This window comes from Molothrus aeneus, chromosome 29, assembly GCF_037042795.1.
Source record: "Molothrus aeneus isolate 106 chromosome 29, BPBGC_Maene_1.0, whole genome shotgun sequence".
In the NCBI taxonomy this organism is placed as follows: domain Eukaryota; kingdom Metazoa; phylum Chordata; class Aves; order Passeriformes; family Icteridae; genus Molothrus; species Molothrus aeneus.
The window spans coordinates 5,024,970-5,039,357 of record NC_089674.1 but is presented as its reverse complement, the minus strand read 5'-3'; the positions used below and the strand labels follow the sequence as shown (position 1 = coordinate 5,039,357).

Here is a 14,388-nt window from a genome sequence, read left to right as displayed (position 1 = left end):
CTTTGGAGTTGCTTTTCCTTATAGATTTTCAAAATTGGCAGCTCGGCCGGACTAACACTTTAGTGGGGAAAAGTCTCGCTTAATAAAGAAACTTGAGATTGAATTCTGGGCTTCTAAATCTGCTGCACAGTTTGTATAGTCCTGAATTGTGTCCTGCAGGCTTCTGTCTTTCCTAGAACTGGTCTCTGAAGGTGAGCTAATAATAAGGATTGATGCCTAGCCCCATAAAGAAGGGAAAATTCAGGCAGGAAAACCCACATGGATCTCTCAGTTGCTGTTAAACAGTGCTGGGCTGGAAATGGTTGGTTCCACTGGCTGGAGCCAGCCTGAGGAAAGCACCCTAAAATAGCCTCCTGCTCTATTCATATATGGGAACCCTAGCAGCGAGTGTGGCTTCTGGGAATCGCATTGTTCCTGTTTTTGTCTTCTCCAGGGGGGTGAGGATCTGCAGAGAGCACGAGAGCATGGCCCTGTGCACACGGCAAACTCCACTCTTCCCCTCAGAGCAAGCCAGGAGCTGATGTATATGAGCTTTAATTTGCAGCCCAGGACCTCGACTGATGAGTGCTCCACGTACGGAAAGCTCTGACTGACAGCCTAAACCCTGGATGGGGAGTGATGGATATCTCAAACAAAACTGCTGAGCAGACATAGCAGCAATCTCCACCCAGTCAGGTTTCTAAGCCAATTTTAAGGCAGAATCAGGACTAACACCAGGCAATTAAAAGCATCAGTGATTTCCTCTCAGGAGCAGCTAAATTGGAGACCCTTTGGAATATTTACTTTCCTTAAGCACAGAACCTTCCCCAAAAGACAGAAATTATTTGAACCTGCAGCTCCAGTATTTCTTATCACATAGCCCTGGAAAGTGGGACAAACAGCCTCAGGTTTTTGTAGCCCCACTTGTGCACCCCAAGGAAAATGCAGAAGGAGTTAAATTTGACTTGGAACTGGTGAGTATTAACCATGTTATTCTGGTGAAAGCCTAGAAGCAAGGGTAGGTTTTCTAATATGTTTCTGGATCTTTCTCATTGCTTCTGGTGCTGCAGTCCTAAAACATTCTTCAAAACTCTTTTCCCCAGCAAGGCTAAGCAAATGTTGCCTATAGGACCTTCCTGATCTTGTCACACTGTTCCTGCCTGGAAAGGGGGTGAAGTTCAGCAGCCTCACAGGGACATTACCAGCCATGCCTTTCCTTCCTGGAAACTCCTCTGAGTGCTCCAACTGCACCCACTCTGTGGAGCCCGTGAACATTTCCAAGGCCATCTTACTGGGTGTTATTCTAGGGGGGCTGATTGTTTTTGGGGTTTTGGGTAATATCCTGGTTATCCTGTCCGTAGCCTGCCACAGACACCTCCAGAGTGTCACCCACTATTACATCATCAACCTGGCTGTAGCTGACCTCCTCCTGACTTCTACTGTCCTGCCCTTCTCAGCCACCATGGAGATTTTGGGCTACTGGGTCTTTGGGAGGATCTTCTGCAACATCTGGGCAGCTGTTGACGTGCTTTGCTGTACTGCTTCCATCATGAGCCTCTGCATCATCTCCATCGATCGATACATTGGGGTGAGCTACCCACTGAGGTACCCCAGCATAGTAACAGAGAGGAGGGGCCTCCTGGCCCTGCTGTGTGTCTGGGCACTGTCCCTGGTCATCTCTATTGGGCCCCTTTTCGGCTGGAAGGAGCCAGCCCCGGAGGATGAGACTATCTGCCAGATCACCGAGGAGCCTGGCTACGTCTTGTTCTCAGCACTGGGCTCCTTCTACCTCCCCCTGATCATCATCCTGGTGATGTACTGCCGGGTCTACGTGGTGGCCAAAAGGGAAAACAAAGGGCTGACCTCTGGGCTGAAGACAGAGAAATCCCATTCCGAGGAGGTGACCCTCCGCATCCACCGCAAAAACATACCTGGTGCAAGCAGCTCTGCAGCCAACCCCAAGAGCAAGCACCACTTCTCTGTGCGCCTGCTCAAGTTCTCCAGGGAAAAGAAGGCTGCCAAGACCCTGGGAATAGTTGTGGGATGCTTTGTTCTCTGCTGGCTCCCATTTTTTGTAGTAATGCCTCTTGGTAAGTAGAGCTAACTCCTGTGTGTCGTCCAGCACCTTCTGGGCAGGGAGGGCTGTGCTTGTGGCTGGGTGTGGTAACACTGATCAGAAAAGCTCTGAGGGAACAATTTTGTACTGCAAAGCTGTCAAAAAACCAAAACACTCACCACCACAAAGCAGGGACCATGAAAAAAACCGCGAGTGTTAAATTAGACCAAATCTGGTCTCTGGTGATGAAAACCAGGGAAGCAATCTTGTACTTCTTCCATATAGAAAATTCTCTTTTGTGAAGTAGAGCAGATATTTGTGACCATCTCTGCTATAGGAACAGGATCTTTAGAGGTTTGTGTGTTTATGTTTGCAGCCAGGCGACTTAAACATGTAAAAGGTCATAATATAAATACATTCAGGGTTGAAGTAGCTGTTCACAGATCTCCGGGAGTGCTCAGCATTGATGATTCCCACTCTAAGGAAAAAAATATCTGCTTCCTATTAGGAAATTCATCCTGTGAGATACCATAACTCCAAACAAAGTTAATCTTTTAATCCAGTTTTTCATATGACCAGTCAGGAGACAGCAGTGAGGGTCCTTCCAACTAATTTTATACTGCTCTGGATTGCAGCTTTTCTGGGAACTCATTGAGCCCACTGACCGAACACTGGCTCAGCCACCATGCTGGAGGTGAATATTTATTCTCCAGTTGTCATTCCAAAGTGGAGAAAAGCTGGGGATTTGTTCTGCTTTGCTGGAATATAAAGAAGTAATTGGAATTTTAATTAAACCTTGCTCAGTTACCTCTGATGCAGTTGAGGATGGAAAAGCAGAATACTAATTCCATACCTATAGCTGAGGGTGAAGGACATAGCTCATCACACTGGGTTGGGCTCTGCCATTAAATATTAGGTTTTTCAAACATGGAAACTAAAATCTGTGACTTGCTCAATTTCAGGGCTTTTCTTACGGAAAGGGCTTATGCTGTACAGGAAAAATAAAGTAAGATTTTATGGAAGCTTCATGTAGTAAGACAATATGGACAATTCAGAAAAGGTAAAACAGCCTAAACATGAAAAGAAAGATTTGGGGACTTTATTTTCCTTTTTTTTTTTTTTAATTCTGTTTTTTCAAACTTTAATAAATAACTGTTTTTTTTTCAACTAACCCCTACTGGCTTTACCAAGATTTGTCAAGACACAAAAAAAAAAGTGTTGCTAATGTGAAAAAACCCAAAAATTCAGAATTTTTTCCTCTTGGTCAATACTGGGAAGTGCTGGATTGGAACTGTTTCCTAAGGAGAAGCCCTCAAGGGTCTGGCATGTGCTGGCCACGATGTCAGCACATTGAAATGCTGCTTGCCAAGATGACTGAAACATACTCAAAAAGGGTTTGAGAGAATGCATTAAACACACTTTTCATCTGCAAATGTGATTGCCCACAGAGAGCTGGTGTTAATTAATTTGCTTTGGATTTAAGAAATCTTCTGGGCTCCAGAATGACTTTGTATCCTCCTTTGATCCCATGTAAGGAAACTCTGGAGGTTTTTTTCCTCTTTTTTTGGGGAGGTTACTGGGTCTTTTTAAAGCATATATTATAGAGCTTTCAAAACCTATTTGCTGCTTTTGTCTAAGGACAAAAAAAACCGGATTAAACAAATGAGTGGCACTAAAAAAGTCCTTAAAAAAGCCAAGGACTCATCTTGATGCAGGGCACTTTCCAAAAGATTAAAACCACTTTCAGGTCTGTCCTGTACCCAGGGCCAATTGGGATAGGGAAGGGAAGTGATCCTGCCAGGGTCTGACTTTCCAGATGTATAAAATCCTCCTTTCCAGATGTATAAAATCCTTTGTTGAAACCCTGGTGGAGGCTCGTAGCATACATGGCTGGGCAACCAGAACTTGACCAGCTCTGCAGCTTTGTGGCCATGGGACAGACCAAAACATGGTCCTATCAACCAATTCTGGAGGGATTTGACTGATGTGGAGGGGCCATGCAGGGACATCGTTTATAAGTGGACTTGGACGGCTGGACTCAATGATCCAAGAGATCTTTTCCAACCTAAATGCCTATAATTCCGTGATTCCATCAGCCAGACCACTCCCAATGCCGATTGCCCACAAGACAGACACTCTTAAACTGCTACAGAAACCTCTTCAGACAACTGTGCTCATCATTCCATGCAGCACAACTTCCCCAAACCTAGATTAATTTCACTGTAATCTACAGCACTTTCAAGATTTCCACATCCGTTAACATCCACTCTACCAGCCAAGAACTGCTTCCAAGCAAGAAACATTAGGTTTACGGAAGTGCATCATAAAGCAGGGTGGAAGCCTTTGAGGTGTAGGTATGGGAAGACCAAGAGGGATGGAAAGATATCGAGAAAGGCACAATATCCACGTTGGCTGATGCTGCTGAAAATAATTGGAGAAACAACTGAAGTATCCCTGCCATGATAAATTATTTTAATTGAAACTGGAGTGTAAATGTACCAGTTGCAGTCTGTGTAAGGAATGTTTTTTCTCTTAGTATCTCAGATTAAGTTTCATTCCAAAGGTTCTGTGCAAAATCCTTCAGCCCAATAATCCAACACACCTTCTTCTCATTTGGCTTGAAGTTTGTGGAAAAAAACAGGAAATTATAATCCTGTTGCAGGAAAATAAGTGAGGCCAATATTTGCTTTTCAAAACTTCTGTAACACACAAGGTTGTCAGAGCTTTGGTTTCCACTGGTAGAAGTCAGGTTTTCATTCCTGTGAGCAGAACCAAGCAGAACTAACATCACTGACAGCTTCAACTGACAGTTCAGTGACCACCAGACAAGCACAAAATAAAAAAACAGAGAAAGGAAAAAGCAGCTTTGAGCCTGTCTGCATCTCTCAGAGAGGGTTATGGAGAAGAGCCTGAGCTTATCTGCAGCTCCTGGGCCAAGGGGCAGGGGATTTGTGGGGAGAGGCTCAGATGCAGCTTCATCTGGGCAATCAGGGCTTGTTGGGCTCTGGCATGCCCAATCACAACCTGCATTTTTGGCTTTTTGTTCTCCTCTTGCAATTTTTAGAAAGGGATATAGGACATATGTAGATAGATGGACAGATGTAGAAAGACTCAGAGCTGGAAGAGCCCAGAAATCAGTGAAAGCCCCCAGTGATGGAAGGTTTTCATGTCACAAGTGATAGAACAGACCTTGTCCTGGAACTGGAAGACATTTATATGTTGTTGTGGGAATTCTTCAAAAGGTTTCCTTTCAGCAAGATAAAGGACAGTGCTTGGAGGTTGTTTTGAGGTGAAACATGCACAGAACTGATGTAAAAAAGGGTTGGGGGTGTTGCAAAATGGTCCTGGCCTGCGACTAATGATTTATCTTAACAAACGCTCAGAAGAGAACAAGTTCCCAGAGCTTTGCTCGTGGTCTATTTTCTGTGGATCAACTTGCAGGTGTTGCTTTCCAAAGCTAGAAGAAATTAAAAGGGAAAGTCTGAGCTAGGAGGCCACAGGGGAAAAAATCCTAAACTGTGCAAGGGAGAGGAAGGGTTTTAGCATTTGTCAATCATTCTCATGATTAACAAAGCAAAAAAGAGGATCTGCTGGAGGGTGTCTGTGTTTATGGTCTAGGAGTAAATTAGTCTTGTGAACTGACACAAACACTGTCAAGGGAATCCTCTAGTCCTGTCTGCAGATGGTTTCTATTTACTATTTTGTGGCATTTTTTTAACAGAGTCAAAGAGGACCACTCTAATTTCATTAGACATAAACCAGAAAAATAAAGTGCATTTTTCCGTCTCTGCTGTTGACACAACATGACCTCTCAGAGGGTCACAAGGCTCAGAGTAGCAACACACATCAACACAGACTCCCCACATTAATATTTCAGCGTTCTCTTAGTGAGAGAGAAAAAAAAGAAAACCCTCAGAATAAAGCCCCAGCTCTTTCTCTGGATCCCAGCTGAGGGAGAGGAAGAATGCTTGCCCTCCTTGAGTCACAGAGCACAAGTGTGTGTGCGAGTTAAACCATTGAATGGAGAGAATTTCAGCCATGAAGATAAACAGACAAGATATTTCAATGGTAAGGGGTTTTTTAGGCTTTTTGCTGATCACAAGGGGCATTTTTCATAATCACAGACTGGAAAGGCACTGTTGGTCTGGGCTGATAATTCAGCTAATGACAAAGATCCCATGGACATCCCTGGGCTAACATTTCTCCACCATTCCCAAATCCTGAAATGTGTCCCAGTGACTGAAAACACAGCAAAGGAGGGGAGGAATCAATATTAAAACCCATTTATACTAAAAACAAAGGAGGGAAGGTCGATTAGCTGTGCTGTGCTTTGAGAGCCACTCCTGTAGCTCTCCTGTGTGTGTCACCTGCCACAGGAGCCTCATCCTTGTCTCAGAATATCCCTCCTCATTCAGCCACCACCTTCAAGTTCCCAGAGTAAAGGAAACAGGAGTGTCATTTTTCACTCACTCTCAAATGCACAATTCAGGGTTGGGGAGTGATGGAAAGGCCGTGGTGAGTGATTCTCCCACCCCACTGAGCAAATGTCAGGATTTGTCTGCAATTTGGATAATGGGAGAAGTACTTGGCTCTTGCTGAAGAAGATAATTTCTTGTTTCTGACTTCAAGGATTCCAAAATCATGACAGAAAACAAACTCATGAGGCAGCCTGAGACTGACTCAGATTCTCAAACTATTCTCTGGTTGTTTTTATTGCTTTAATTTTTAAAGGAAAATTTCTATTTTATTTTAAGTGAATGACTTCAAGAGTGATGGCTTCAGGGCAAATATCAAGTACCTCCAAAATGTCAGCAATGGGATCCAGACCCATTCCACTACAGTAAGAGCTTGGGAACTGGAACTGGAGTGACAATTACATTGATTTGTGAAACAATGTGATTGTTTGGGTTCACACGGGTAACAAAACCTCAGTTTACCTTCCCATGGTTTTTTATCAGCTTTCTAAATCTGCAGCTGCCCACAGCAAATCTGGAAATAGTTGCTTGCTGAGATATTTCCCAAAAATATCATCCATCCTAAGTGGGTACAATATGAAACAGAGCATAAATTAGGTCTGAAATAATCCAAATCATCAGAGCAGTGTTCCCAGACTGACCCATTCCTGCTGCCTGACCTTTTCACCTCTCACCTGTGCCCAGACACCCTCATGGTGCCACAGAGAGCTGAATTCAGGGATTTGGGAGGGAAAACCAACTCGCTCCTCCTTCTATGTCTGTTTACTATATATCAGCAATAGCCAAACACAAAGTCCCTCTCATTTTCCCTCAGGAATAGCCAAAGCATTCCAGACCCTGGGGAGGCACAGCTGGAAAGTGCAAGACTTCCTCACATCACTGCTTTTTTTCTGTACTGGTTGTGTTAATTGGATTGTGCAGAGTCCAGGATCATTTCCTACTGTCCAACGGTTCCTTGATACCATTTTTTATTCCATAAAAAATACTTCCCATAAGGGAACAATGAGAGCATATAGGAGAGGTCATGTGTGAACAGGGGGCAGCTTTCAATGTCTGCAGCAACATATATATCTCTGTGTGTGTGTATGTATGTATATCTTATATATACTTATATATACTTATTTTTATAAATACACTTTCCAGAGGGTGGATTGAATCATGACCTGAGATGCAGCATAGAACACTTAGGGAATAAAGTTTAGAGCTAACACTGGGCTTGGGAACACAAAATGTAGCATATTTATCAATGTTTGTAGAGCCATGAGAGATTAGGGAGGCCATGGTACACAGTTAATTCCCTTTGGAATATCATTGCTCCTCTGTGCTTCATCCTCTGGGTCTTTATGGCTCTGGAAGACGTGATGCCCTCTGGACTGACTGCTTCAAGACAGATCCCAGGACCTGAGTTCTGAGCTTTGCTTCCCTGTAACCAGAGCACTCTTCCTGTTCCCAGCCTGAAGGGGCTTCAAGAGCTGGAGAGGGACTTGGGACAAGGGAATTACAAAACAAGCGGAAATGGCTTCCCAATGCCAGAGGGCAGGGTTAGATGGGATATTGGATGGTTCCCTGGGAGGTGGGGAGGGTATGGGAGGGAATTTCCAGAGAAGCTGTGCTGCCCCAGATCCCAAGGCCAGGTTGGACAGTGCTTGGAGCACCCTGGGATAGTGGAAGGTGTCCCTGCCCATGGCATGGAGTGGCACAGGATAGGATTTAAGGTCCTTTCCAACTCAAACCATTCTGGGATTCTCTATGGACACAGCCCCAATCTCCCCCATACACTGAAGCAGCATCACCCCCACCTGACCTCGGTGCTCTGTCTCAGTCACCATATTTAAGCTACACAAAATAAAAAGAGGGGGAAAAAGCAGCAAACCTAAACAGAGCTGCAAGATTCAGTAGCACAGATGGATTTGTAGTAGAGATGGATTTATAGCTGTGATGGATTTGTAGCACAGACGGGTTTGTAGCTGAGATGGTTTTTAACACCACAAAGGGTTCATGGGTCACACAAATATACGGGATCTGATTCCTATGGTGCTGGCAGCAATGATGCAGAGTAAAGAACACATGTTTTTACAGTCTGGCAGATTCCAAAACCCTCTCTGCTGTCCATCAGTGAAATGATGCATGGCATCAGGGCTGGTTTTTAAACAACCCATAATCAGGCAGCTCTTGTGACAAATGACAAAGTCAAATAACAGTTGTGAGAATGAATTAGCACTTACTCACCAGGAGGGATGTAGCAAACTTACCTCTCAGAGCTGAAGAAACTTCCAGCTGAAAAACTGGAAAATAAAAGATGTGGGAACAAAATGCAATCCTGACATTTCCAGGGATGAGTGATGAAATACTTAATGGCAAAAGATCTCAGGAGGCTCATAGTAAATTTTATTTTATTTACTTTAACAAGAAGCAATTGTATTGTGCTACTGACACTTGAGTCTCCTCAACATTTTGAAAACAAAGCAGGAATTGCAGCGTCATTTGCTCAATCCATGATTCAAAATGCATTAAAAGACCCCTTGAAGATTTCTTTACTGTTCCTCCAGCACAGACTGCAGGGGGACAGTGTAAGGTGAAGCCTTTAAACTTTAATCAGGTTTGCTGCTACTTACGACTTAATTCCTGACAGTGTGCAAAGGACGATATTAAGGCCAGTGAATAGCACAGAGAATCTCAAGGGTGAAAACTTAATATATTAGCTGCTGTTAACCCTCCAGCTCTCCTAGAGGATACCTGGATGGCACCTGTGATTCCTCCTGGTCTGGAGGGAGAGGACTGGAAAAATTTGCTCTGAGAATTAGGTGCAAAAATTCTGCTTTCTCAGCCCTGGGTGATGGTGTCCAGGTGTCCAAACTTTAACTGACATGAACTGGCAGTCACCAAATGGTCAAGGATTGAATGGAAATGCTCATCCCAGCTCCACCTGCTTTCCCTATGCTCACTGCTCTGTAGGGAACATGTACCATACACCCTAAAAAAGATATAATTCACCACACTTGTTTAATCTCATGATTAATTATGGTCATTGTTTTTAAAAAATCCCACAAAATCTTTGTTTTATTTCTCCTTTGAGTTCATCTGACCTGAGCTGTCCAATCTGAGAGCTCAGCACTGAACAAACTACTTTGTCACCAGGTTTGAAAATGCCTCCTGCTCATTAACAGATCCATCAGCCACTGAGATTGATCACAACAACATCAGTGAATATTAAAGATTTGCAAGAAAGGGACATGTTTTTAGGATTCTGTGGGGAGGAACACCATTCCTCAAGGATTTGGAAAATAAGATATTTTTCCCCTTTTCCTAGATACTTGGGTAGCCAACAGGAAATGTTGGGGAATATTTCTGAGCTACAGAGGTAACTGTGGGGCTGCAATAGAAGGACAGAGATTTCAGTGGCCCCTGAGTGTCAAACACACCCTATAGGGAGGCTGGAGGGAGAGATTTTACCAGGGCATGCACTGATAACACAGGGGAGAATGGTTTTGGGGTGAAGAAGGTTACACTTGGATCAGATATTGGGAAGAAATCCCTCCCTGCGAGGGTGGTGAGGGACTGGGATGGATTTCCCACAGAAGCTGTGGCTGTTGCATCCCTGGAAGTGTCCATGGGCAGGTTGGAGCACCCTGGAATAGTGGAAGATGTCCCTGCCCATGGCAAAGGGCTGGAGTTAGATGATCTTTCATTTCCCTTCCAATCCAAGCCGTTCCATGATTATCTGAAAGCCAGTGTGTAGTGGAATCTGTAAATAGCAAAGTCTCTGTGCTGTTAAAGCTCCTTCATTTTCTTTCACTGTGTATTATTCCAAGGCAACAACGAGTGTCTCCACTGATGAACCAAAAAAGGCTACATTAATAAATTAACATGCAGATCCCACCCCCAAAAAAGAGCAAGGGACAGACTCTGACACTGGCTGTTTTCTATTTTTATCAGACTTTGGCACAGCCCTTGCATTCCATCTGGAGGGAGCGAGGAGTTGCAGCAAACAGGAATTGTTATTGTTTACCCATTTTTACACTTGGCCTCACACTGCTGAATCCATAAACTGGGATTTGGTTCACCTTTTCTCGCACCACAAAATGGGAAAGCAGCAGATACATAGCATTTAAATGAGGAAACAGACAAAAAAAATGAGCATAATTTGGGCATTTAGAAGCCTTTCGTTATTTTTCATCTGCCAATGACTTCAGCCAGAAAGTTCTTTGAGAATGTTATTTAGTTGTTTTTCACTAAAGGAGAGAAGCATTAATTTGCTGAGAAAAAATTTAGGTTGTGGATATGTGTGCTTACTTGTGCTTCATTGCAAAAGAGCATTTGTTTTCTTTAGCAAAATCTTTTTGGTCTTAAAATCTGGTTGATATTGAAAATAATAATGAAACTGCTGTACCTGAGCCAGTTTGGAGCAACCAGAAGCTACCGCAGAGGCAGTGAGACCCATGCTTGGTGCCCAGGTCATATCTGAGGTTGCAATCAGAGGTTCAGCTGCCCCAGTACAGAAACACAGCTCCTGTGGCATGTTCTGCACTGCCTGGGGAAGACACAGCTTTGGGAAAGCCTTAGTGCCCCTAAAGAGGCTCCAAGAGGGCTGGAGAGGGACTTGGGACAAGGCCTAGAGGGACAGGGCAAGGGGGAATGGCTTCAAACTGACAGAGGGCAGGGATGGAGGGGATATTGGGAAGGAATATCTCTCTGTAAGGGTGGAGAGGGGCTGAGATAGAATTCCTAGAGCAGCTGTGGCTGCCCCTGGATGGCTGGAAGTGTTCAAGGCCAGGCTAGATGGGGCTTGGAGCACCCTGGGATAGTGGACACTGTCCATACCCATGGCAGGGGGTGGCACTGGATGGGTTTTAAGGTCCCTCCCAACCCAAACCATCCTGTGATGATTGTGATTTGGTGTTACTTCACTGCTGCTGTAGCACACACACACTCTGAAATTAATTGGGAAAGAGACCTTCTCCCTTTTAATACCTTCATTAAAAATCGGCTTGGGTGGGAAGATCCCGTGGGCCATGCCCTTGCCATTACCAATTCCCCGAGCGGCATGAAAGAAAAGGAAAAGTACAGCTTTATCCATTGGTCTGCAGGCAGACCCGGGGCTTCTGTCCTCATCAGAACATCAGAAAATTCGCCAGTAATCACAGAACATCAGAAAATTCGCTAGTAATCAGGTTTGACGTTTGACATTTGAGATCCTGTTTCCAGCTGTCATCTTTTAGATTAGGGTGAGGGGTAAAAAGGGTCTTAGCGGATACTGGATTCTGTTCCTCACATCTAGACATCACTTCGATCCCTCAATTCTGTGTTGGTTCCTTGTTTTTAGGGGTTTTTTCTAGGTTTGGTGAGGGGCTTCTTCATTTGCATGCCAACCCCGATGTCCCCTCCTCTTCACCATCCGGGTGCCATCCTCCCGGAAGCAGCAGGGTGCCACTGACAAAAAAGGGGAATTCCCAACCATCAACAACAGGTAGTTAACAAAAAACTATTAACTACAGGTGATTACCACAACAAACAGTTAGAACTCCACCCTGGAAGCAACTGGCTCAACCTGTGAACTCTGCAACTTTTAAAAATGGGCAGCTTTTCTACTCATAACACACACAACCTAGTCCGAGGTCAGAGACCCCTGCAAGGCTTCTCACCCTGCCCCCTGTCCTGTCCCCTTCCTGGGCCACGTGCTTTGCTCAGGGTGCAGAAGCTGCTGCCACCACAAGATCGCTCCACATTTCCCCGCAGATCCCGTGTTCAGCAAGATGAGCAGGTTATTAATCACCCTGCACCAGTAGTGTCTCTGGCCTAGGCAGGATTTTGATGCATTCCCACACAGGCAAAACCACCCTAAGAATTGCTGTGGCCACTCGAAAGCATTTGCTGTAAGTGCTGCAGCTTTGTTTGACAAAGACTGAGGAAAAAGGGCGGAGCAGTTGAGCAGCTCTCAGATTTCAATCAGAACATCCTCAGAGGGCATTAACAGCTTTTCCTCGGCCACGGCCACGAGAGGTCCAGATCAATCCCTGTAAAGCTTAGGATCTGCTCCCAGACATGGTTAAACTGCAGAGGATGATGGATGCATTGATGTCTGAACCTTCCACAGGATTTCTTCCACATGTTTATAGTTTTTCCAGAGGAAGCATGAAGACAAGCATTTGCCAGTGCTTAAAGTCCTGTTTATTATAAATTTGAGTATAAATTCCAAAACAAGCCGATTTTGTTTCCCTGAGGGCTTTTTTTTTTGGTTTGTTGTTTTGTTTTGGGGTTTGTTTTTTTTAATAAAACCTAAGGTTTGCATCAGGAAAAACATTTTCAAGATTTTAAATCAGCAGATAACTCATCATTCTATAGAAAAAGAAATGCCAATGCCAAAGTACTTTCTTTACGAAGGAAGCAGTAAAGAAAGTTCTTGCTCTTTGAATCATCTTTGGAAGGTGACATTGCAAGTATATATCAGAATATGTGTGTATATAAATAAATAAAAATAAAAATATTAAAATTAAAATTAAAAATATATACATACACATCTCATGGCTGCCTATGAGACCCTCCCCAGTGTTCCTTGATATGAGAAGGAAACTTTCTTTTAATTTCTCTGAATTTTAGATGCATTCCATGAGGCAGGGTGTGGATAGTTAGATTTTCTGAAGGTTTCAGGGAATATCAGTACCAATACTTCATAATTTCAAGGACTTTTATCTGTAACACAGTCAACTATAATCCCTTTTTTCTCTAACCCTTCTGAAATTGTGGGATTTTCTTGCCATCTGAAGCCCCTTGTGATGACCTCCAAGACATTGCTGTCATATGGGTAATTAATCTTGAATTAGGAGTCCCTGCAGAAGGAATTTTCCTCTATCCCTGGAATCAGCCCTCTGGCTGCCTCTCTAGCTGTAAATGGGAATATAATTCTTGTAATTATAAAATAGCTCTCTTGACTTGGTTTCTGATGGAACATCCATGTAATTGTATGACACCACAGATTCTGAAACACTTGTTCCTGCAGGAATTGTGTTTCCAATCATAATTTTTCAAGACAGAACAGAATCCTATTTATTTTTTCCAGTGTTTTAGTTTCTTTGGTTACCTGCGATTCCTCACTGCCTCTGCCCTAACACTCTGTGTATTTTCCATTTTAGGCTCTTTCTTTCCTGCAATCAAACCCCCGGACACACTTTTTAAAATAACATTTTGGCTGGGATATTTGAACAGCTGCATCAACCCCATCATCTATCCATGCTCAAGTCAAGAGTTCAAGAAAGCATTCCATAACGTCCTGAGAGCTCAGTGCCTCCTGAGGAAGCAGCCAGCAATGAAGCAAACACCCAGCTTCAACCTCAACCATCCTGCAGGCCAGAGCATGGAGAGTGGCAAAGGGGTGGTCCGGATCCCTGTGGGATCAGGAGAAACCTTCTACAAGATCTCCAAGTCAGATGGGGTTTGCGAGTGGAAGATCTTCTCTGCCGTGCAGGGTGTGCCCACCAAAAATGCTGTTTCCAAAGACTGCACAGCTGCCAAAGCCAAGAGCAAAGGGTTCCTGCAAGAATGCTGCTGTGCAGGCACTTCAGGGAGTCTTGTCCATGAGAACTGCAAAGTGCCAACCATTAAAATCCACTCAATCTCCCTGAGTGAGAGTGGGGAGGATGTATAACCAGCTGGGTGCACCAGGCTGGCAGCTTGGGGACCTCATGGGATGTCACTCTTTTTAGGGGGAAGTAGGAATAGGCATGATAGTTGAAAGGATCCAGGTGTGAACAGATGAAACGGGGCCAAATCTTCAGAGGAAGGATGTCTGTGAGTGCTAGGAGCATGAATGGAGCCCCTCAAAGATAGTGCATGGCTTCAGTGGATGTTATTCTGAGAGTCCAGCATCTGCCAGGTGTTTCC

General features: G+C 44.2%; 1 protein-coding gene across 1 annotated transcript; it reads left to right on the top strand.

Moving 5' to 3' along the window:
- Positions 1-1,186: 1,186 nt before the first annotated feature.
- Positions 1,187-14,152, top strand: ADRA1A (adrenoceptor alpha 1A). Its single transcript, XM_066567399.1, has 2 exons — positions 1,187-2,069; positions 13,641-14,152. The coding sequence occupies exons 1-2, from the start codon at positions 1,187-1,189 to the stop codon at positions 14,150-14,152; spliced, it is 1,395 nt and encodes a 464-aa protein (XP_066423496.1).
- The last annotated feature ends 236 nt before the right edge of the window (positions 14,153-14,388 follow it).

Bases quoted from the DNA above. Each gene is read 5' to 3' on its own strand.
- ADRA1A (XM_066567399.1), top strand. From the start codon at position 1,187: ATGCCTTTCCTTCCTGGAAACTCCTCTGAGTGCTCCAACTGCACCCAC. The intron at 2,070-13,640 runs GTAAGTAGAGCT...TTTCCATTTTAG, and splicing joins TTTTGTAGTAATGCCTCTTG to GCTCTTTCTTTCCTGCAATC.